This window comes from Heterodontus francisci, chromosome 1 (assembly GCF_036365525.1).
Source record: "Heterodontus francisci isolate sHetFra1 chromosome 1, sHetFra1.hap1, whole genome shotgun sequence".
NCBI lineage: Eukaryota > Metazoa > Chordata > Chondrichthyes > Heterodontiformes > Heterodontidae > Heterodontus > Heterodontus francisci.
Window position 1 is genome coordinate 188,714,082 of NC_090371.1, and position 23,875 is coordinate 188,737,956.

The 23,875-nt window shown below is 44.1% G+C and overlaps 1 protein-coding gene across 9 annotated transcripts in view; it reads left to right on the top strand.

The window, feature by feature from the left end:
* Nucleotides 1-23,875, top strand: part of LOC137373923 (calcium/calmodulin-dependent protein kinase type II delta chain) — a 485,051-nt gene that overhangs the window by 456,663 nt on the left and 4,513 nt on the right. For all 9 annotated transcript variants that reach the window (XM_068039605.1, XM_068039544.1, XM_068039577.1 and 6 more), the window contains 3 exons: nucleotides 275-350; nucleotides 21,983-22,077; nucleotides 22,170-22,398. In XM_068039605.1, coding sequence (XP_067895706.1) covers nucleotides 275-350; nucleotides 21,983-22,077; nucleotides 22,170-22,398 — 400 coding nt within the window. The remainder of the gene's footprint in view (nucleotides 1-274; nucleotides 351-21,982; nucleotides 22,078-22,169; nucleotides 22,399-23,875) is intronic.

Sequence of the window (23,875 nt, forward strand, 5' to 3'; positions counted from 1 at the left end):
TAAAGAGCTCCTGTAAATTTTGGATATTATAAAAACATGTACTATTACTCCTTGGACATTTTACTAAATGTCTGGCTTCCAAAATCAAAAATATGCTGTTTATCACCAGTTTTGGGAGAAATTGCCTGGGGATTAAGAGGGTTGAAGAGACAGGGGCAGGAGGGCAGAGGAGAAATCTGGTTTGTGATTTGATGACCTGACTGGTAAATTCTTTGTGCTGTTCTTGATAACTTTATTACTTTTTGAATAACCATTTGCCTTGTTTATTCTTTAGCGCGCAAACAAGAAATTATTAAAGTTACTGAGCAACTGATTGAAGCCATTAACAATGGAGATTTTGAAGCCTACACGTAAGCATTTATTTGTTTCCTTTGTCCATTCTGAGTCAGTTTATTCCATTTGGAGCTGGTTATAGAATGTAAGATCTGAATGGTGCACAGTATTTATGTTAATTCATGCTTTACTCTTTTGGAATTAGAGATAATTTGTCGAGTTTGCATTTCCGCACAGAGTCTCAGGGTGAATAATAATAATTTGATTGCCCAGCTTCCCATATTTGTACGTTCCTCCAATCATACGTGTTCATAAAATTACCCTTTAAATGTTCAATTATGAAGAAATGACTGACCTACAAAGTTTCAATCAGATTGAAACTACCAGCAATCCACAGTGTTGAGAACATTTTTTTCATACAAGCAAGTTCACATTTAGCAAGTGCTTTGCATATTGAATATTGGACATCGTTCTCAAACTTGGTCCATTGTACATTTTTATTGCCCTGATTTTAAATAGGGGATGGGAAGGAATCATTGCAGAGTCCAGGAATCTGGAGCCTGGCCTCATTTGAATGCATTTTCCCAGCTTTCCGGTTAGTGGGCAGGAGTAAAATGACCCATGGGAGCAGGCCCTGGCTGTTGGTTGAGCAGTGCAGGAATTCTGGAGGTGATTGGGGACTCTGATGCCAATCAGAGGGATGGGGGAGGGATGGTTCTAACCATGATCGGAGTGGTGGGGGAGCGCTTTCTGACTTGAGGCATAGGAGATCCACGGCTTTCTGGTGAGGCAGAGGCTTGGTCCACAAGAAGATTAAAGTAACATTTTTCAAACTTGGTTGATGGCCCTCCTCTGGCCCACGATCTGGTTCCTGGCAGGACTAGGCCTCACAGGGAAGCCATCACTGCTCGCCTGCTCAAGCCTCCAACTAAAATTGCAGTCCGGACCCAATGACATCATCAGGTTTGCGATCTGCATATTTAAAAAAGGAACCTGTTTCCTTCCTGTGAATATCCCCTTTGCCTGCTGAAAAGAGTAAGTTAAGATCGGAACACAGCAGGAAAACGACCAGTTCAAAGGGAGTAAGTGACTGGTTTAACTAATTTGCTGGAGTTTTTTTTAAAGAGGTAACAGAGGGTTGATGAGGGCAATGTAGTTGATGTGGTGTACACAGACTTCCAAAAGGCATTTGATACAGTGCTGCAGACCAGAGTTTTGAGCAAAGTTATAGCTCATGGAATAAATGGGACAGTAGCAACATGGATATAGAATTGGCTGAGTGACAGAAAACAAAGAGTAGTGGTTAATGGATGTCTTTCAGGCTGGAGGAAGGTTTGTAGTGGAATTCTCCAGGTGTCAATGTTGGGACCCTTGCTTTTCCTGATATATATTAATGACCTAGACCTTGGTGTATAGGGCACAATTTCAACGTTTGCGGATGATACGAAACCTGGAAGCATTGTGAACTGCGAGGAGGATAGTATAGAACTTCAAAAGGACATAGACAAGTTGGTGGAATGGGCAGACAGGTGGCAGATGAAGTTCACTGTGAAGAAATGTGAAGTAATACATTTTAGTAGGAAGAACATGGAGAGACAATATAAAATAAAGGGTACAGTTCTAAAGGGGATGCCGGAGCAGAGAGACCTGGGTGTATATGTGCATTGAAGGTGGCAGCTCAGGTTGAGAGAGTGTTTAATAAAGCATACAGTATCCTGGGCTTTATTAATAGGGGCAAATAGTACAAGAGCAAGGAAGTTATGTTGAACTTGTATCAGATACTAGTTCTGCCTCAGCTGGAGTATTGCGTCCAGTTCAGGGTGCCACATTTTAGGAAGGATGTGAAGGCATAAGAGAGGGTGCAGAAAAGATTCACAAGAATGGTTCCAGGGTTTAGGACCTTCAGTTATGAAGATAGATTAGAGAGGTTGGGACTGTTTTCCTTGGAGAAGAGAAGACTGAGCGGAGATTTGATAGAGGTATTCAAAATCATTAAGGGTCTAGACAGAGTAGATAGAGAGAGACTGTTCCCACTCATGAAAAGATCGAGAATGAGAGGGGACAGATTTAAAGTAATTGGTAAAAGAAGCAAAAGTGACATGAGGAAAAACTTTTTCACGCAGCGATTGGTTAAGGTCTGGATTGCGCTGCCTGTGAGTGTGGTGGAAGCAGGTTCAATTGAAGCGTTTAACAGGGAAATAGACTGTGTTATGAAAAGGGAGAAGGCGGGGGAGTGGCACTAGGTGAACTGTGCATTCGGAGAGCCGGTGTAGACACGATGGGCCAAATGGCATCCTTCTGCGCTGTAGCAATTCTGTGGTCTCATTTTTAACTTGTTACCCCTGCCCATTTTCCCTCTGTTCTGGCACTGTGAGCGGCTGATCTGGGAAATGCCTGCTAGTGACGAGAGAGCCTAACTTTGTTAACCCATCATAAATCCTATCTGATTTTTTTAAACTTTTATTTCTTTTCCCCACCTCTCCTTTGTTGCACACTCTGCCCAGTCAAATTAATAGTCTAATAATCTACTTAAGTAATTCCACTCTATTGTTAGCCTCTAGGGGGCACCTGAGAACAGCCCTTGACAACCAGCTGTTCAATTCGGTTGTTCTTGACATCCCTTACATAGTGATGATAGGATGTAGTTTTGCACTATGGCAAGTGGCACAGCACACTGGAACGCCAAAATATGCCAGGCTATTAAAGGCCGGCTCGGGTCTGCAAATGAAACCCGATCCGAGTCCGACAGAACCACATCCGAGCCCGGCCCGGCCCGAGTCCTTTCAGTTTTTTCCGCGCCCGACCCAACCCGGCCTTCCATTTTTCACTTCGTTGCTTATCTGCACAAGCTTCAAAAAACTGTAACAAAACCACCTTTCAAGTCCAAAAAGTACATTAACATTGAAGCCACTTACCGGAGGTGGTGATAGAGCGTGTCTGACCCGGCCCAGCCCAACCCAAGCCCGAATGCCGGACCCAGAAGTGCGACCCCACCCAAACCCGACACATCCCGTTGGGGTCGGGTAGCCGTGCTGTACAGGGTATTACATCTTCTAGATTCAGAAACAAACTTTAACAGAATTAAATCTAAATAAAGTCACAAATTCTCAAAACTTAACATATCACTATTGGATCCACAGTATTGAATTGTTGCAATAACTTATTTTTCAGTAGCACTGTATTGTATTTAATGGAGAAAAATTCAGAAACCTTTCCAAAAAGAGAAACTTCTGTCTGTTAAATCTTTATTGAATTATCTTTTTAATTATGTACAAATCCATTGCCATTCACATGCACACGTGCACACATTATATAGGTGCATAATAATTATATTCTCACTGTAATGGGTTAATAGAAAGCAGGTTTCATGCAGCACTAACCCATTTAGACCTGGACACTTTGAGAGCCAAACATTGTTTAATAAATTGAAATTCTATTGTCTCAAAATAGCAAGCTCCACTTTGTCCCCAACTAAGGCTAATTGTAGCTCTGAGCAAAGATGTTTTTAACAAACACATTTAAAAACATTTGTAAGCTATTCCAAAATACTTCCAAGTATACTTCAGAGTGCAAAATTATTTTGATCCTTCACACCTCTCCAGCACACCACAATCTGTTTCAATTTCATTTGCAAAAATTGTATCTAATTTAAAAACAACATATAGAACCATAGAAAAATTACAGCAGAGCAGGGGGAGGCGGTGGAATAGTGGTAATGTCACTGGACTAGCTCTGATGGTGAAATTTGAATTCAATTAATAAATCTGGAATTAAAAGCTAGTCTAATGATGACCATGAAGTCATTGTCGATTGTTGTAAATCCCCATCTGGTTCAGTAATGTCCTTTAGGGAAGGAAATCTGCTGTCCTTAACTGGTCTGGCCTACATGTGACACAAGACCCACAGCAATGTGGTTGACTCTTAAAATGCCCTCTGAAATGGCCTAGGAAGCCACACAGTTCAAGAGTAATTAGGGATGGGCAACAAATGCCCAGCGACACCTACATCCCACAAGCAAATTTTAAAAAAGGAGGCCATTCAGCCCGTCGTGTCCATGCCAGCTGAAAAAACTAGCCACCCAATCTAATCCCACGTGCATGTCCACGTACCTTTTAAAAGAATTGAGGGTTTCAGTCTCCACCACCATTCCTGGCAGTGAATTCCAGGCACCCACCACCCTCTGGGTGAAAAAGTTTTTCCTCATGTCCCCTCTAATCCTTCTACCAATCACCTTAAATCTGTGCCCCCTGGTAATTGACCTCTCTGCTAGGGGAAACCCGTTCTTCCTGTCTATCTAGGCCCCTCATAATTTTGTACACTTCAACTAAGTCACCCCTCAGCCTCCTTGGTTCTAAGGAAAATAACCCTCGCCTATCCAATCTTTCTTCATAGCTGCAACTTTCAAGCTCTGGTAGCATTCTGTAAATCTCTTCTGCACTCTCTCCAGAGCAACTATGTCCTTCCTGTAATGTGGCAACCTGAACTGTATGCAATACTCTAGCTGTGGCTAAACCAGCATTTTATTCAGTTCCAGCATTACATCCCTGTTTTTGTATTCTATACCTCAGCCAATAAAGGAAAGCATTCCATATGCCTTCTTCACTTTATCTACCTGAACTGCCACCTTCAGGGACCTGTGGACATGCACTTCTTCTACCCTTCTCAGTATCCTCACTTTTATTATGTATTCCCTCGCTTTATTTGCCCTCCCCAAGTGCATTACCTCACACTTCTCCAGATTGAATTTAATTTGCCACTTCTCCGCCCACTCAACCAAACCATTGATAACTTTCTGGAGTTTACAGCCATCCTCTTCACTATCAACTACACGGCCAATTTTTGTGTCATCAGCAAATTTCCTAATCATGCCTCCCATATTTAAGTCCAAATCATTAAAATATACCACAAACAGCAAGGGACCCAGCACTGAGCCCTGTGGAATGCTACTGGAAACAGCTTTCCATTCACAAAAACATCCGTGGACTACTACCCTTTGCTTCTGTCACTGAGCCAATTCTGGATCCGACGTGCCACATTCCCCTGTATCCCATGGGCTTTCATCTTACTGAGCAGTCTGCCAGGCGGGACCTTGTCAAATGCCTTACTAACATCCATGTAGACCACATCCACTGCACTACCCTCATCAGTCCTCCTTGTTACTTCCTCAAAGAATTCAATTAGGTTAGTAAGACATGACCTTCCCTTAACAAATCCATGCTGACTATCCCTGATTAATCCGTGCCTTTCTAAGTGTCAGTTTATCCTGTCCCTCAGAATAGATTCTAACAACTTACCCACCACCGAGGTCAGACTGAACGGCCTATAATTATTTGGCCAACCCCTCACGCCCTTTTTTAACAATGGTATAATGTTCGCAGACCTCCAATCCTCTGGCACCTCGCCTGTATCTAGTGAGGATATGAAGATGATCCTCAGCACATCTGCTATTTCCTCCCTGGCTACCTTAAACAGCCTGGAATGCAATCCATCCGGCCCTGGCGATTTATGCACTTTCAAGGATGCCAGACCCTCAAGTACTTCCTCTCTCATTATGCTAATTGTATCTAATATTTCACACTCAACCTCTTTTACTATGTCTGCATCCCTCTCCTTTGTGAAGGCAGAGGCAAAAAACTCATTAAGAACCCTGCACACATTATCTGCATCCACATGTAAGCTCCCTTGTACATCTGTGATGGGCCCTACCCTTTCCTTAGTTATCCTCTTGCTCTTAATGTACTGATAAAACATCTTTCGGTTTTCCTTGATTTTATCTGCCAATAATTTTTCATGTCCTCTCTTCGCTTTTCTAATTTCCTTTTTTACTTCACCCCTGCACTTTCTATACTCTAGGCTTTCTAAAATTTAAAATTTTTTGTGATCGTCATAAGCCTCCAGATAACCGGGGACTCTAGATTTGGCCGTACCATTCTTTATCTTTGTGGGGACATGCCTACACTGTGCCTGTAGAATCTCACTTTTAAATGCCTTCCACTGGTTTGCCACTGATTTTCCTTCCAGGAGCTGTATCAGTCCACTTTCACCAGATCACTCGGTTTTGTAAAATTTGCCTTCCCCCAATTTAGAACTTTAACTCCTGTCTTATCTTTGTTCTTTTCCATGATTATGCTAAAACTAACTGTATTATGATCACTATCTCCAAAATGGTCACCCACTGCTACTTCATCTACTTGCCCAGCTTCACAACGACAGACTAAATCTAGAATTGCACCCCCTCTCGTTGGGCTTGTGACGTGGTGGCTAAAAAAAGTTCTCTTGAATGCGGTTCACGAATTTTGTGCCCTTCACACTGTTGGTACCCCATTTGATATTAGGGTAGTTGAAATCCCCAACTATTATTGCCCTATAGTTTTTACACTCAGAAATTTGCTTACATACTTGTTCCTCTATCTCCCTCTCACTATTTGGGGGTCTATAGTACACTTCTAGTAGTGTGGCTGTCCATTTTCTATTTCTGATCTCCACCCATATGGCCTCATTTGATGATTCATTTATGAGCGGCGCAGTGGTTAGCACCGCAGCCTCACAGCTGCAGTGACCCGGGTTCAATTCTGGGTACTGCCTGTGTGGAGTTTGCAAGTTCTCCCTGTGTTTGCGTGGGTTTCGTCCCACATGCCAAAGACTTGCAGGTTGATAGGTAAATTGGCCATTAGCAATTGCCCCTAGTGTAGGTAGGTGGTAGGGAAATATAGGGACAGGTGGGGATGTGGTAGGAATATGGGATTAGTGTAGCATTAGTATAAATGGGTGGTTGATGGTCGGCACAGACTCGGTGGGCCGAAGGGCCTGTTTCGGTGCTGTATCTCCAAACTAAAATTTAGCATATCATCCTTCCCCACAGCTGTTATTGATTCTTTAACCAATAGTGCTACATGCCCTCCTTTTTTGTCCCTCTCTCTATCCCATGTGAAAACTCTATATCCAGGGATGTTGAGCTGCAATTTTTGCCCCACCTTAAGCCAAGTTTCTGTTATAGCAACAATATCGTGTTAATTAGTTCATAATGTCCATTGTATCCTAATTTCTTTCCATACAACTTTTACAATTACAGGGACTGCTTACTTTTTGAGATCAGTAGCACATGTGAGAATTAGTAGGCATTAGTGACCACACCACATGGGAACTGGCATCCCTGGGCAATGATGACAATAGCGCATGTAGAAATTGGCTTCCCTCGGCATTAGCAATAATATCATGAATACATTTGATATGAATGAGATTAAACCAGTAGCTCAAACCAGTACTTATAGGCAATGACAGAAAATGTTAACCAGATGGGCTAGAGCAGCATTCAAACACCAGTTGAAGACAAATAAAGTAACTTTAAGGACGTACTACTGAGCATTCAGTAAAAGTGCATACCAAGGACTAGTAAATGTTGATTGTGTTGCTCTAAACAGATTAATTGTATTGAGAAAGGTGAGAGAAACTGTTGTGATAAGTACAGGAACCGCCAGAAAATTAAAAATGTTGAGAGGCAATGTGAGAGGTGGAAATGACAAAAGCTGTAAAAGCCAAATGCAACAGTATTGTAACAGCAAAAAGGTTATTGAAGAAGGATTAACTTGCCAATTGGGATTGAGGCTGAGGATTGACTAAAAATGGTCAACATATATACTAAATGATAATTTCTTTAGTAACTACTTCCAAGAAAGACGCTAGTAACATGCCATCTATTATCGAACGTTCCACAATTAAACTTATTAAGAGCATGGTGAGATCCTGAGGATTCAGACCCTTAAAGGAATTTCCTTTGATTCCTCAGGCAAGGTCCTCCACCTTGGATCAGAGAAAGACAAATCAGAATATTTTCTTGGGAAACTAAGAGCTGCGGGAGATAAAAGGGATTTCAGTGTACATAGTACAAAAGGCTAATGGAATTTTGGCCTTTATTTCAAGGGGTCTGGAATACAAAGGGGTACAAGTTGTGCTTCTGTTGCTTGCACAGACTCTATCTCAAGTACTGCATTAAATTTTGGGCAATGAACCTTAGAAAAGATGTATTGGCCTTAGAAAGGGTATATTGCATATTTGCCAGAAATATGTTGGTGCTTAAAGGGTTATGTTGTAAGAACAGTTTGCAGGATTTCCCTTAAGCTTAAATGGTTGAGGTCATCTAATTGAGGTATTTAGAATAATAAAAGGGATTTGATAGGGCAGATACCAAGAAACTGTTTCCTCTGGTGCCCGAATCTAGAACAAGAGTGGCATGATCTTAAAATTAGAGCTAGGTCAGTTAGAAGAAAATCAAGAAGCACTTTTTCATACAACGGGTAGTGGAAATCTAGAACTCGCTTTGTTAAAAGGCTGTGGATTTTGGGCCAATTGAAATCTTCAGGATTGAGATCAATAGATTTTTGTTAGATAAGTTTATCAAGGGATATGAAACAAAGATGCGTAAATCAAGGTGAGGTATAGTTCAGACTTGATTTGATTGAATGGTGAAACAAGCTTGAGGGGTTGAATGGCCTATCCTGTTCCTAAGGCTTATAATACATTAAGCTGCAAGGTGGACCTAGCTTGAATGGAAACCTTGACAATGGGATAGAGAGGAGAACAAGATAAAGATGGTACCAGTGGTAACACACCTTTGAGCATCATGTGTGTCCACCTCCAAGACCATTCTTGAGTCTCTCCATTTATCTGCAAACTTCTGTATTTTTCCATTTGTTGTATATTTTTGTTCCTTGTTTTTCTCCCAAAATATATTGGGCCATATTTTTAAAGGGCTGCGGGGATGGGAACCAATGTAGGCCTGATTTCAAAATCAAGTTCCCAAAGGTCATCTCAGGATCCGAACGCTTCCGGGACGGATAGTAATTTTCAAAGGGTCAACACGGTAAAGGGAACAGGAAACCTGCTTGCCACCGATTAACAGCCCCTTAAGTTGCTTCATGAGCCTGACTGGTGCAGAATGAATTTTTAATCATTACTTCCACAAACCCAAACAGTCTGCATGTTAGTGAACAGCTGTCGGGTTCACCACATAGCCACATAAAGTTTATTACTCTTTGTCTTGAGACTTTTTAAATGTATCTTCTTGCGCTGATGCTAGCTTTAGACCTTCATCGTTCCTTCTGGGCTACATCCATCCCCGGGGACGCTTCTGGCCCTTCAAGGAACTGCTTGCTCTCTTCAGCAAGGCATTAGCAGCCCCCAACAACCTGCTGGTGCCAGGCAGGCAGCTCCCGTCTCCTAAAGGTGTGCAGTGCCATTAATTGGGTGCTGAGTTCGCCTCCTGCCCAATTAAGGCGCTTATATTTAAAAATGGCATCGCAAGAGCAAAGCAGGTGAGGCGCAGGAGTCGGGACCCAGAATTCATCTGGGCATCAGGGTCCTGAGACGATTTGAAAATCTAGCCCATTATCTCAAAATCCATCCACATTAAATTGTATCTGACACCTTTCTGGTCATTCAGCCAACACGTCTATTTTCACAAAAGCCTATTTGTTTGCCCTGACATTAGACTAACTGGTCTATCGTTATTCTCAGTCCTAAGGAACAATTTACATAGGTAAAGAGGATTGAAAAATTGTGACCAGAGCCTCTCCTATCTCCTTAGGATTTCTTTCAACAGCCTGGGATGTGTTTGGTGACTCAACCACCTTGAGTTCTGCTAATTTTCTATTTTAGAGTTATCTGTAACAATTGTTCCATATATTGCTCTTGTGCACCTACATTCTCTCTTACACTATGGTTGTAAAAAAAAAAAGCAACATTCTGTTCAGTTTTTAGATATATCTTTCTTTTTATTCTTTCATGGGAGGTGAGTATTACTGGAATGGTCAGCATTTGTTGCCCATCTTTAATTGCCCTTGAGAAGATGTTGGTGAGCCTCCTTGAACCACTGCAGTCCTTGGGGTATAGGTACACCCACACTGCTGTTAGGAAGGGAGTTCCAGGATTTTGACCCAGCGACAGTAAAGGAACGGCAATATAGGTCCAAGTCAGGATGATGTGTGGCTTTGAGGGGAACTTGCAGGTGGCGGTGTTCCCATTCATCTGCTGCCCTTGTCCTTCTAGGTGGTACAGGTCGCGGATTTGGAAGGTGCTGTCGAAGGATGCTTGGTGAGTTGCTGCAGTGTATCTTGTAGATCGTATCCACTGCTGCCGCTGTGCTTGAGTGGTGGAGGGAGTGAATGTTTAATGTGGTGAATGGGGTGACGATCAAGCCGTCTGCTTTGTCCTGGATGCCATCGAGTTTCTTGAGTGTGTGATGGAAACGACACCTGCCAAATGGAAACATATTAATTTCATCATATCGAACACTATTTCAACGTTTACTGGACATTGAACATAACTTGTTTAAAAAGACCAGAGAGCAGTGGTTGAAAACATGGCTGCAGATTTGCATTCTGAGAGACAGCTAAATAGAGAGACAATGGGAGTGCTCCCTGATTCAGTTAGCCAGATGGGTTTTGTCAATAGTGATCAAAAGACATTGACAGTCCTTGTCTGTGTAAGAGCCAGAACTCCACCTTCCCTCCGCCCCCCCCCCCCCCCCCGCCAACCAAGTGTGTCTAATTAGCTTTGAAGAATCAACAATCCTCCCTGGCGATGCTGTTTCAAACAAAGAGCTAGTCACATGACTAACCTGCTGGCCAACCTGGGAATTGAGTGAATTGTGCATCACAGGAAGGTTTTGAGACAGATTGCAATTTTGAAGACCAGAGTGAAGCAAGGTCTCTCTCATTCACGCAAAGTTCCAGGGACCCACGGAAGTAACTTAAGCCTCATGACAGAAGATCCCTGCAGCCTTCTGGTGCCAGCAAAATGAGTTTGAAAGTGTACACTGGGCCCAACGGGAACTGCAAGTCTTAACTTCAATCAACGACTTCACTGCAAACCAAAGACAGTAACTGAATTCCATCTACTACTTCATACCTTCCCCTTTTAATTCATCCTCCTCCTCTGTATCTATTTGTGTGTGTTTATCACGTATGCATGCTAGCGTGGTTGTGTTGTGCATTTTTAGTAGTTTTAACTGAGAGTTTTAAGGTTAATAAACTTACACCTTTCTTGTTTAAACCTAAGAAAGCCTTTCTGATTGGTTCCTTTACAATAACAATTAGAGAGCAGTGAGCAAGGACTCACTTGAGGTGAAGCTAAAAACACTTTGTTTTAGAAGCTAAACCCTGTTACGGCCAAACCAGGAAATTTGCGAGAGGGGAGCCTGAGACCCTTTCCTCACCTGGTCGTAACAAGTGTTATTGTTGCTGCATTCATCCAGACAAGTGGAGAGTATTCCATCACACTCCTGACTTGTGCCTTGCAGATGGTGGACAGGCTTTGGGGAGTCAGGAGGTGAGTTATTCACCAGAGAATTCTTAGCCTCTGACCTGCTCTTGTAACCACAGTACTTGTATGGCTGGTCCAGTTCAGTTTCTGGCTAATGGCAATCCCCAGGATTTTGTTGGCTGGAGATTCAGTGAGGGTAATGCCATTGAATGTCAAGGGAAGATGGTTAGATTCTCTCTTGTTGGAGACAGTCATTCTCTGGCACTTGTGTGGCGTGAATGTTACGCTACTTATCAGCCCAAGCCTGAATGTTGTCCAGCTTTTGTTGCATGTGGATATGGACTGCTTCAGTATCTGAGGAGTCACAAATAGTACTGACCACTGTGCAATCATCGGTGAACATCCCCACTTCTGACCTTATGATGGCGGGAAAGTCATTGATGAAGCATCTGAAGATGGTTGGGCCTAGGACACTATTTTGAGGGATTCCTGCACTGATGTCCTGGGATTTAGATGTTTGGCTTCCAATAGCCACAAATATCTTCCTTTGTACTATGTCTGACTCCAACCAGTGGAGAGTTTTCCCCCCCCCCCCGATTCCCATTGACTTCAAGTTTTGCTCGAGCTCCTTGATCTCACACTAGGTCAAATGCTGCTTTGATGTCAAGAGCAGTCATTTTCACCTCGCGAACTCTTGAATTCAAATCTTTTGTGCATGTTTGGATTAAGGTCTGGAGGCGAGTGGCCCTGGCGGAACCCAAATTGAGCATCAATGAGCAAGTTATTGCTGGGGAAGTGCCACTTGATTGCACTGTTGGTGACACCATGCATCACTTTTCTGATGATCGAGAGTAGACTGATGGGGCAGTAATTGGCTGGGGAGGCGGTGTTGTAGTGATATTGTTATTGGACGAGTAACCCAGAGACCCAGGGTATTTATCTGGGGACATGGATTCAAATCCCACCACAGCAGAAGGTGGAATTTGAATTCAGTTAATAAATCTGGAATTAAAAGCTAGTCTAATGACGGCCACAAAACCATTGTTGATTGTTGTAAAAACCCATCTGGTTCACGAATGTCCTTTAGGGAAGGAAATCTGCTGTTCTTACCTGGTCTGGCCTACATGTGACTCCAGACCCACAACAATGTGGTTGACTCTTGCATGCCCTCTGAAATGACCTAGCAAGCCACTCAGTTGTATCTAACTGCTACAAAGTCAATAAAAAAGAATGAAACCGGACGGACTACCTGGCTTCGACCTAGGCACCAGAAACGACAATGGCAAACCCAGCCCTGTTGACCCTGCAAAGTCCTCCTGACCAACAGGAGGACTTGTGCCAAAGTTGGGAGAGCTGTCCCACAGACTAGTCAAGAAACAGCCTGACATAGTCATAGTCACGGAATCAGACCTTATAGACAATGTCCCAGACACTGCCATCACCATTCCCGGGTACGTCCTGTCCCACCAACAGGACAGACCCAGCAGAGGTAGCGGCACAGTGGTATATATTCGGGAGGGAGTTGCCCTGGGCGTCCTCAACATCAACTCCAGACCCCATGAAGTCTCATGGCAGCAGGTCAAACATAGGCAAGGAAACCTCTGACCGATTACCCCCTACCACCCTCCCTCAGCTGATGAGTCAGTACTCCTCCATGTTGAACACTACTTGGAGGAAGCACTGAGGGTGGCAAGGGCACAGAATGTACTCTGGATGGGAGACTTCAATGTCCATCACCAAGAGTGGCTCGGTAGCACCACTACTGACCAAGTTGGCCGAGTCCTAACGGACATAGCTGCTAGACTGGGTCTGTGGCAGGTGTTAATGGAACCAGCAAGAGGGAAAAACATACTTGGCCTCGTCTTCACCAATCTGCCTATCGCAGATGCATCTGTCCATGACAGTATTGGTAGGATTGACTACCGCACAGTCCTTGTGGGGACAAAGTTCTGCCTTCACATTGAGGATGCCCTCCATCGTGTTATGTGGCATTACCACCGTGCTAAATGGGATAGATTTCGAACAGATCTAGCATTGCAAAACTGGGCATTCATGAGGCGCTGTGGGCCATCAGCAGCAGCAGAATTGTACTCAACCACAATCTGTAACCTCATGGCCTGGCATATTCCCCACTCGACCATTACCATCAAGCCAGGAGACCAACCCTGGTTCAATGAAGAGTGCAGGAGGGCATACCTCAAAATGAGGTGACAATCTAGTGAAGCTAAAACACAGGACTACTTGCATGCCAAACTGCGTAAGCAGCATGCGATAGACAGAGCTAAGCGATCCCATAACTAACGGATCAGATCTAAGCTCTGCAGTCCCGCCACATCCAGCCGTGAATGGTGGTGGACAATTAAACAACTAACTGGAGGAGGTGGCTCCACAAACATCCCCATCCTCAACGATGGGGGAGCCCAGCACATCAGTGCGAAAGATAAGGCTGAAGCATTTGCAACAATCTTCAGCCAGAAGTGCTGAGTTGATCAATCTTGGCCTCCTCCTGAAGTCCCCAGCATCACAGATGCCAGACTTCAGCCAATTCGATTCACTCCGCGTGATATCAAGAAACGATTGAAGGCACTGGATACTGCAAAGGCTATGGGCCCTGACAATATTCTGGCAATAGTATTGAAGACCTGTGCTCCAGAACTTGTCGCACCCCTAGCCAAGCTGTTCCAGTACAGCTACAACACTGGCATCTATCCGGCAATATGGAAAATTGCTCATGTATGTCCTGTACACAAAAAGCAGGACAAGTCCAACCCAGCTAATTACCGCCCCTAATGTCTACTGTCAATCATCAGTAAAGTGATGGAAGGTGTCATGAAGCGGCACTTGCTTCGCAATAACCTGCTCAGTGACACTCAGTTTGGACTCCGCCAGGGCCACTCAGCTCCTGACCTCATTACAGCCCTGGTTCAAATATGGACAAAAGTGCTGAACTCAAGAAGTGAGATGAGAGTGACAGCCCCTGAGAGTGACTGCCCTTGACATCAAGGCAGCGTTTGACCGAATATGGCATCAAGGGGCCCTAGCAAAACTGAAGTCACTGGGAATCGGGGAAAACTCTCTGCTGGTTGGAGTCATACCTAGCACAAAGGAAGATGGCTGTGGTTGTTGGAGGCCAGTATTCTGAGCACCAGGACATCACTGCAGGAGTTCCTCAGGGTGGTGTCCTAGGCCCAACCACCTTCAGCTGCTTCATCAATGACCTTCCTTCAGTCATAAGGTCAGAAATGGGGATGTTTGATGATGTTTGCACAATGTTCAGCACCATTCATGACTCCTCAGATTCTGAAGCAGTCCATGCAGAAATGCAGCAAAACCTGGACAATATCCAGGCTTGGGCTGACAAGTGGCAAGTAACATTCGTGCCACAGAAGTGCCAGGCAATGAACATCTCCAACAAGACGGAATCTAACCATCTCCCCTTGACATTCAATTGCATTACCATCGCTGAATCCCCCACTATCAACATCCTAGGCTACCATTGACCAGAAACTGAACTGGAGTAGCCATATAAATACCATGGCTACAAGAGCAGGTCAGAGGCTAGAAATTCTGCAGCGAGTAACTCACCTCCTGACTCTCCAAACCCTGTCCACCATCTACAAGGCACAAGTCAGGAGTGTGATGGAATACTCTCCACTTGCCTGGTTGGGTGCAGCTCAACAACACTCAAGAAGCTCGACACCATCCAGTACAAAGCAGCCCGTTTGATTGGCATCCCATCTACAAACATTCACTCCCTCCACCGACGCACAGTGGCAGCAATGTGTACCATCTACAAGATGCACTGTAGCAATGCACCAAGGCTCCTTAGACAGCACCTTCCAAACCCGCGACCTCTACCAACTAGAAGGACAAGGGCAGTAAATGTATGGGAACACCACCACCTGCAAGTTCCCCTCCAAGTCACCCACCATCCTGATTTGGAACTATATCGCCGTTACTTCACTGTCGCTGGGTCAAACTCCTGGAACTCCCTTCCGAACAGCACTGTTGGTGTACCTACCTCACATGGACTGCAGCGGTTCAAGAAGGCAGCTCACCATCAACTTCACAAGGGCAATTAGGGATGGGCAATAAATGCTGGCCTAGCCAGTGACGCCCACTTCCCATAAAGGAATTTTTAAAAAAAATTTGGATTTGACCTGCTTTTTGTCGACAGCCATACCTGGGCAACTTTCCACGTTGTCAGATAGATACTAGTTTCCTTCCTCCCCATTATGTTTTCAAGATTATTTTACCATCCATTTTTATTAAACTCCATTTTTATTAAACTCTGCTGTAAAGATCATTGATAAGAGGTAAAAATCTTTGTGGATTTGCCTTATATGATAGAATGATAGAATTCTTCATTAAGATGGAGAGTGAGAGTGTTGATTCCGAGACTAGGGTCCTGAATCTAAATAAAGGAAACTATGAAGGTATGAGGCGTGAGTTGGCTATGATAGATTGGGGAGCGTTACTTAAAGGGTTGTCAGTGGATAGGCAATGACTAGCATTTAAAGAGCACATGGATGAATTACAACAATTGCTCATTCCTGTCTGGCGCAAAAGTAAAACCGGAAGGGTGGCTCAACCGTTGCTTCCAAAATAAATTGGGGATAGTATTAGATCCAAGGAGGACAAATATAAAATGGCCAGAACAAGCATCAAACCTGAGTATTGGGAGCAGTTTAGAATTCAGCAAAGGAGGACAAAGGGATTGATTCACAAGGGGAAAATATTTTTAGTTTTTATATTTTAGAGATACAGCACTGGAACAGGCCCTTCGGCCCACCAAGTCTGTGCCGACCATCAACCACCCATTTATACTAATCCTACATTAATCCCATATTCCTACCACATCCCCACAATTCCCCTTCCACCTACCTATACTAGGGGCAATTTATAATGGCCAATTTACCTATCAACCTGCAAGTCTTTGGCGGTGGGAGGAAACCGGAGCACCCGGCGAAAACCGACGCAGTCACAGGGAGAACTTGCAAACTCCGCACAGGCAGTACCCAAAATTGAACCCGGGTCGCTTGAGCTGTGAGGCTGCGGTGCTAACCACTGCGCCACTGTGCAGTATATGAGTAAGCTTGCAGAGAATATATAAAATGACTTTAAAAGCTCCTATAGATATGTGAAGAGAAAAAGAATAGTGAAGACAAATGTGGATCCCTTACAGTCAGAAACGGGGGAATTTATAATTGGGAACAAAGAAATGGCAGACCAATTAAATACATAATTTGGTTCTGTTTGCACAAAGGCGGACACAAATTACCTCCCAGAAATGTTGGGGAACACAGGGGCTAGTGAGAAGGAGGAACTGTATGAAATCAGTATTAGTAGGGAAATGGTGTTAGAGAAATTGATGGGATTGAAGGCTGATAAATCCCCAGGGCCTGATAATCTACATCCCAGAGTACTTAAGGAAGTGGCCCTAGAAATAGTAGATGCATTGCTGGTCATTTTTCAAAATTCTATAGATTCTGGAACAGTTCCAATGGATTGGAGGGTAGCTAATGTAACCCCACTATTTAAAAAAGGAGGTAGAGAGAAAACAGGGAATTATAGACTAGTAAGCCTTACATCAGTAGTGGGGAAAAATGCTAGAGTATGTTATAAAAGATTTAATAGCAGAGCATTTCAAAAACAGTGACAGGATCGGACAAAGTCAACATGGATTTACAAAAAGGAAATCATGCTTGACAAATCTTCTGGAATGTTTTGAGGATGTAACTAGTAGAATAGATAAGGGAGAACCAGTGGATGTGGTGTATTTGGACTTTCAGAAGGCTTTCGATTAGGTCCCGCATAAGAGATTAGCATGCAAAATTAAAGCACATGGGATTGGGGGTAATGTACTGACAGACAGGAAACAAAGAGTAGGAATAAACGGGTCTTTTTCTGAGTGGCAGGCAGTGACTAATGGGGTACTGCAGGGATCAGTGCTAGGACCCCAGCTATTCACAATATATATTAATGATATAGATGAGGGAATTAAATGTGATGTATCCAAGTTTGCAGACAACACAAAGCTGGGTGGGAGTGTGAGCTGTGAGGACGATGCAGAGAAGCTCCAGTGTGATTTGGACAAGTTGAGTGAGTGGGCAAATGCACGGCAGATGCAGTATTAAGTGGATAATTGTGAGGTTATCCACTTTGGTGGCAAAAACAGAAAGGCAGATTATTATTTGAACGGCAATAGATTGGGAAAGGGGGAGGTGCAGCAAGACCTGGGTGTCCTTGTGCACCAGTCACTGAAAGTAAGCGTGCAGGTGCAGCAGGCTGGTAAGAAGGCAAATGGTATGTTGGCCTTCATAGCGAGAGGATTCGAGTACAGGAGCAAGGATGTCTTGCTGCAATTATACAAGGCCTTGGTGAGACCACATCTGGAGTATTGTGTGCAGTTTTGGTCTCATTATCTGAGGAAGGATGTTCTTGCTATAGAAGGAGTGCAGCAAAGTTTAACCAGACTGTTTCCTGGGATGGCAGGACTGACGTCTGAAGAGAGATTGGGTCGATGAGGCTTGTATTCGCTAGAGTTTAGAAGAATGAGAGGGGATCTCATAGAAACCTACAAAATTCTAACAGGACTGGACAGACTAGATGCAGGAAGGATGTTCCCGATGGTGGGGGAGTCCAGGACCAGGGGGTCACAGTCTAAGGATAAGGGACAAGCCATTTAGGACTGAGATGAGGAGGGATTTCTTCACCAGGAGAGTGGTGAACCTGTGGAATTCTCTACCACAGAAAGCAGTTGAGGCCAAATCATTAAATATATTCAAGAAAGAGTTAGATACAGTTCTTGGGGCTAATGGGTTCAAGGGATACGGGGAGAAAGCGGGAACAGGGTACTGAGTTTGGAGGATCAGCCATGATCGTATTGAATGGCGGTGCAGGCTCGAATGGCCGCCTCCTGCTCCTATTTTTTTCTGTTTTCTATGTTTCTATATTTTAATTTTTCTCAATGGGCATGTTCATTTGGCTGGGTTTATGGGCCGCCTGAGGTGGGGTCGGAGCTCGGGGTGGGGGGGGGGGGGGGCGGTGGTGGTGGTTGGGGGGGGCCCATATAATCGTAGTGGGCCAGTTGCTGCCCCATTACCAAGAGATTTTGCTGGGGGCAGGATAGGCCAATGACGGTCTTCCCGCCCAGAGGCCAATTGAGGCCCTTTTCTGGCCTATTAACAGCAACTTAAAGGCCACTTCCCGCCACCACTGGGATCTAACCAGTGGCAGGGTGTACCTCCACCATCTAGGGAGGGCGCCTTATAAAACGAGGCACGTTTCCTGCGGGCTTTGCAGGGTTGTCCCTCCTCCATGGGAAATCCTTGGCCCAGAGAGGATCCCTGCCAGCTAAACCTCCACTTGCATGGACATTCCTCCCACTGTACAACACGCCCAACCTCCCATTCCTATCGCCAGGGCCTTCCAGATTGGTCCCAGTGACCCCGCCTCACTTACCTGAATTCCAGTGCTGGGCCTGTGTCCAAGGCCTCTGCAGTACTGGCAATGGCCACCAGTCCCAGGGGCACTGCCAGCCAATACTGCTGAGCTACCAACCCCTCTGGCCAGCAGCTCTTGGAGGCATGACCCCTCCCCCCATCTTTCACATCTTTAAACAGACAGAGATCCCGACGCTGGAAACCTCCCCTCCGGAACAACAGCTGATCACACCTGGGGGGAGTGGGGGCACGAAAAGGTCAATACCGTCTTTTCGGCCCGGCACCAGAAGCCCTGCTGCCTCTGCAAGATCCCAGCCACTGTATGCCATTGTCAATTGTATTGTATTCTGTGAATCAGTTCTTGAGCTTTTAGTAAATCTAGAGGGCGTCAGTCTTCCGGCATGTAGAAACCATCTAGAGCAATATGTCTTCGTCATTGGTAGGCTGTAATCAGATCATCTTTGAGCAGAGAGAGTTGAATTGACAATGCTTCAACTTAGTTGGCAAAGCGGAGCAAATGGGATATTTACAGATTTTGGAGAGAACAATACTTCCCAAATAATAAATAGCCAAGGAACTGATTATGAACACGCATTCTTTGATTGTGTCCTGAAGGTGAAGTGACTTGCTTATTGGCAAAAAGAATACTGTAGCTAAGCGACACTTTTTGGACTTTCCTTATAATAGAGCTGTGGCTTAAGTACTGGACAATGAAGAAACTTTATAGTGGAAATACAGGAACGAAACTTAATTAACTGGTGGCTAGGCCTTCCTTTGGTCATACATTGCCAGAATCTCCCTCTGGTCTGGACTATATAACATCATTGTTGTCTGCCCTTGCAATCTTCATTGTTTTGGAACCAAGGGACTTTAAAAGGACTTTGGATATCTGTCTACAAGGAGGATGCTAAACTGAGAATACTTTGTCCCAAAGGTTTTTAAGGTGGTCATAATGAGTCTATTATTGTTGTGTGACTTGCACCATCATTCTTGGCCTAAACATTTATTTTGAAATAAAGTATGCAGTACATAGCAGACTAATTAATTATCTTACCTACTACTGAATCTCAACAGTGTGTGTCTATTTGTGACCTGCAGAAGTAAATAAAATTTTAAAATTATTTATGAAACTAATTTATATTTTAAGTATGCATGATTTTAACGATACAGGTTGCTATCAATCAAAGTTGTCCATACTTCATAGAGCCAGGAGCTGAAATGCTGAGTTCTTTTCAAGCATGAGGCTCAGTACAAATCCTTACTTAAAGGAGCAGGGAATCTTCTTCCAAGTGCAAAACTGGAGTGCAATCTTGCAGACAGTTTGCAACTTCCCAAAGGTAAAAATAGTCCTGAAAAGAAATACCTCATCATTAACCACACTCTAGGATAAACTGTATGAAAGCTGAACAGTGATGGTAGAATGCATCAGTCATGAAATATTTTTCATTGCTGAAACTACATTTGAGCCTCCTGATTAGCAGGGAAAATATTTAAAGGAGCACAAATTACTGTACCAAAATTACTGATTCACTCAGTTATTTTGCACATAGCTTTGTGGTGTGTAAAACTCATCAACTGTATTTCTGCAGCTTGGGGAAAGCAACAATTACATTTGGATATTTTGCTAAAAACTAATGGCTCAGTTTTCACAGTCAGCAGCAAAGCGACAGTGCTCACCATTGACTGCAAAGAAAGCTGACCACAAAGATCTACTGATCTCTGTGGTATGGATTTCCCCTTTCCCGCCGTCAGACTGAAAATTAGTTTTCTAGGGCCAGAGAGGATTTCCAGCAGTAATTATGAACTTAATATGCCATTAAAAACCCAGCTATACCTCATTCAACAAGGTGTAACTTGAGAGTTTTTACAGTGAGACTAATAGCATAAAAGGGCAAGTTTTTGTAAATTCAGTGATTTCTACCGGATTGCAATCTGGGAGGACTTCAACAGTGCATCCTGTGGGGAAGCATAGAATCACTGACAGCAGTTTCTGGATTTCTGCATTTAACTGCAGATGTGTGGACTCCAGAAGTTGCTGTTGGTCTTAGAGGAGCAATGACAGCAAACGCTGACAGCTTCACAGTCAATGACTGGAATTTTACAGTGGGCGGATGGGAGCCGGACTCCGACGTAAATGCCGGTGGCGAGCCCACTTCCGCCCAGCCTGGGGATCCGTCCTGTATTTTACGGATCCCCAGGCTTTAATTGGCCCAAGGCGGGACTTTCCCCCACTTGAGGGTGGGGGTCCTGCCTCAGTGAGCTGCTGGCCAATCAGCGGGCCGGCAGCTCTTAGTCTCAGCAGCGCCACCGGGAGCGGTGGTCACTGCTGGGACTGCAGCCCAGCTGACTGAGGAGGATACCAAGGAGCTGGGAATGAAGGTAAATGTGGGTTGCCTCACCAGGGGAATCGGTCGTGCCCTGGTGAGGCTAGGGTGGTTGTTTGGGGGGTGCGGGAGGTGCCTTGGATCCCAGGGTTGGGTTGGGAGATGGGGGCGGCCCTCAATCTGGCACCCTGTGCCCGACTGCCATGTCCCCCCCCACCGTTTTGCGGAAAGGCCAGCAGCTATAACTGGGTGGCCTTTCACTTCCCTGGAAACCAGCTTGCCATGGATAAGATACCCATGAAGGCGGGCAAGGGCCTGTAAGTGGCTGTTAAGTGGCCACTTAATGGTCTTGATTGTCCTTGGGCGGGCGAGCCGTTTCCTTCCCACCCCCCTGCTAGACCTCCGTAAACTTGGTTGGAGGCGGCATCGGGGTGGGTAGGCCTCCCAGAGCCTGCTGCTCAATTTTACGCCACCATCTGACCTGCTGGGGCGGCGTAAAACTCCGGCCATTATTACTGCAAAATCTAGGCCAATATTTCATGCCCATTATTTCCTGTATTTTCTTTTTGGCTGTCAACTTTAGGTAGTCGCCCTATTGTATTAAGTGCAGGACAAATGGAATTCTTTTAATCATTTTGAACAATATTAACATTTAAACATATTTTAATTTTTTTTTTGCAGAAAGATTTGTGACCCAGGTCTCACCGCATTTGAACCTGAAGCACTAGGTAACTTGGTTGAAGGAATGGACTTCCACAGATTCTACTTTGAAAATGGTACACAATCTGGATATTATTTCTAGTTTTGTAAGGCATTCAGTTTTGGTATAGTTTGTCCTTAAATAAATGTACATCTCTTTTTTTTCTAGTTTTATCTAAGAACCAGAAGCCAATACACACCATTATATTGAACCCTCATGTCCATCTGATTGGTGATGATGCAGCCTGCATAGCATATATCCGTCTTACACAGTATATCGATGGCAGTAGCATGCCTAAAACCATGCAGACTGAGGAAACCAGGGTCTGGCATCGCCGTGATGGCAAGTGGCAAAATGTTCACTTCCACCGCTCTGGAGCCCCCTCTGTACCTGTCAAGTAAGGTCAACTTCTACATTGGCAAAATACACGAAGAGTTGGATGATTAATAACCAACAATAAAATGAGAAATTCTCTATTTACTGAAATACATTTTTATTTTTTAATAAAAAGATTCATCCTGCATATTTATAAAGCAAATGAGTAATAAGTTAAAAGACTCTTAATAAAGTTGTGGATAATCTGGAAAATTGATTTTCATTTTAGTGAGTTAGCCTCATATTGTGTGTCCATTAAGCGTGGCTCAAAGATTTATGAAGTTGGGACTTCTGTTTTATAGTGAAGATAAACGGAAGCACAACATTTATTCAAAAACTTAAAACTCTAGTTAAGAGTCATTCCATTAAACCAAATGTAATTTAATTCTTTTCAGGTTGAGAATTAAGATGCAATATCTGAGCAAAAAGGTGCAGGGAATGGGGGTGTGTTGGGGGGGGGGGGTGCGGCAGGGGCAGGGAAATGGAAGAAAAGGTTGTGACATGTTACTGACCCATGTTGCAGCTGAAACAGAAATGCTCAATAGTCCATCCACATGATGTCCTTGGCATGGATTTTTTTCACTGATAGTCACACTCAGTACTGTCTGGTTTTACCTTCTGAAGAGGATCTCTGCTCTTACCCTTTAATCTTTGAAGTAGGCCACAACATTAAATAATGTTTAAGCTTTTCCCATTTTTGCATTACTATGGACTTCTCCTAAAGGTGTGAGGAACAAAGCCACTGATATGTTTTTCCACTTTATTTGAACTTGGCTTACCATTCCTTTCCCACCATTTGTAGCATTCATTTGGGGTATTTGGGCTCCACAAGACAGGGAGGCAGTGGCGTAGTGGTAATGTCACTGGACAAATACTCCAGAGCCCAGGTTAATGCTCTGGGAACATGGGTTCAAATCCCACCACGGCAGATGGTGAAATTTGAATTCAATTAATAAAAAATCTGGAACTAAAAGTGAGTCTAATGATGACCATGAAACCATTGTCAATTGTTGTAAAAACCCATCTGGTTCACTAATGCCCTTAGGGAAGGAAATCTGCTGTCCTTACTTGGTCTGGCGTACATATGACTCCAGACCCACAGCAATGTGGTTGGCTCTAAAAATGCCCTCTGAAATGGCCTAGCAAGCCACTCAGTTCAGGGGCAATTAGGGATGGGCAACAAATGCTGCCCTGGCCCACATCCCACAAACAAATATTAAAAAAAACACTGAGGACATAAATTTATGCTGGCACTTCAGAGAGTGCTGCATTATCAGAGGTGCCGTCATCAAGAAGACACGTTATGCCAATTCCCTTGCTATCTAAGACACGATTTAAAGAAGAACAGGGTAGTTCTCCCTTGGTGCTTTGGCCAAGGTTTATCCCTCAACCAACATCATTAACAGATAACTGGTCATTTATCTTATTGCTGTTTGTGGGAATTTGCCGTGTGCATATCGCCTGCTGTTTCCCCATGTTCCTGTGGTAACTCCACTTCA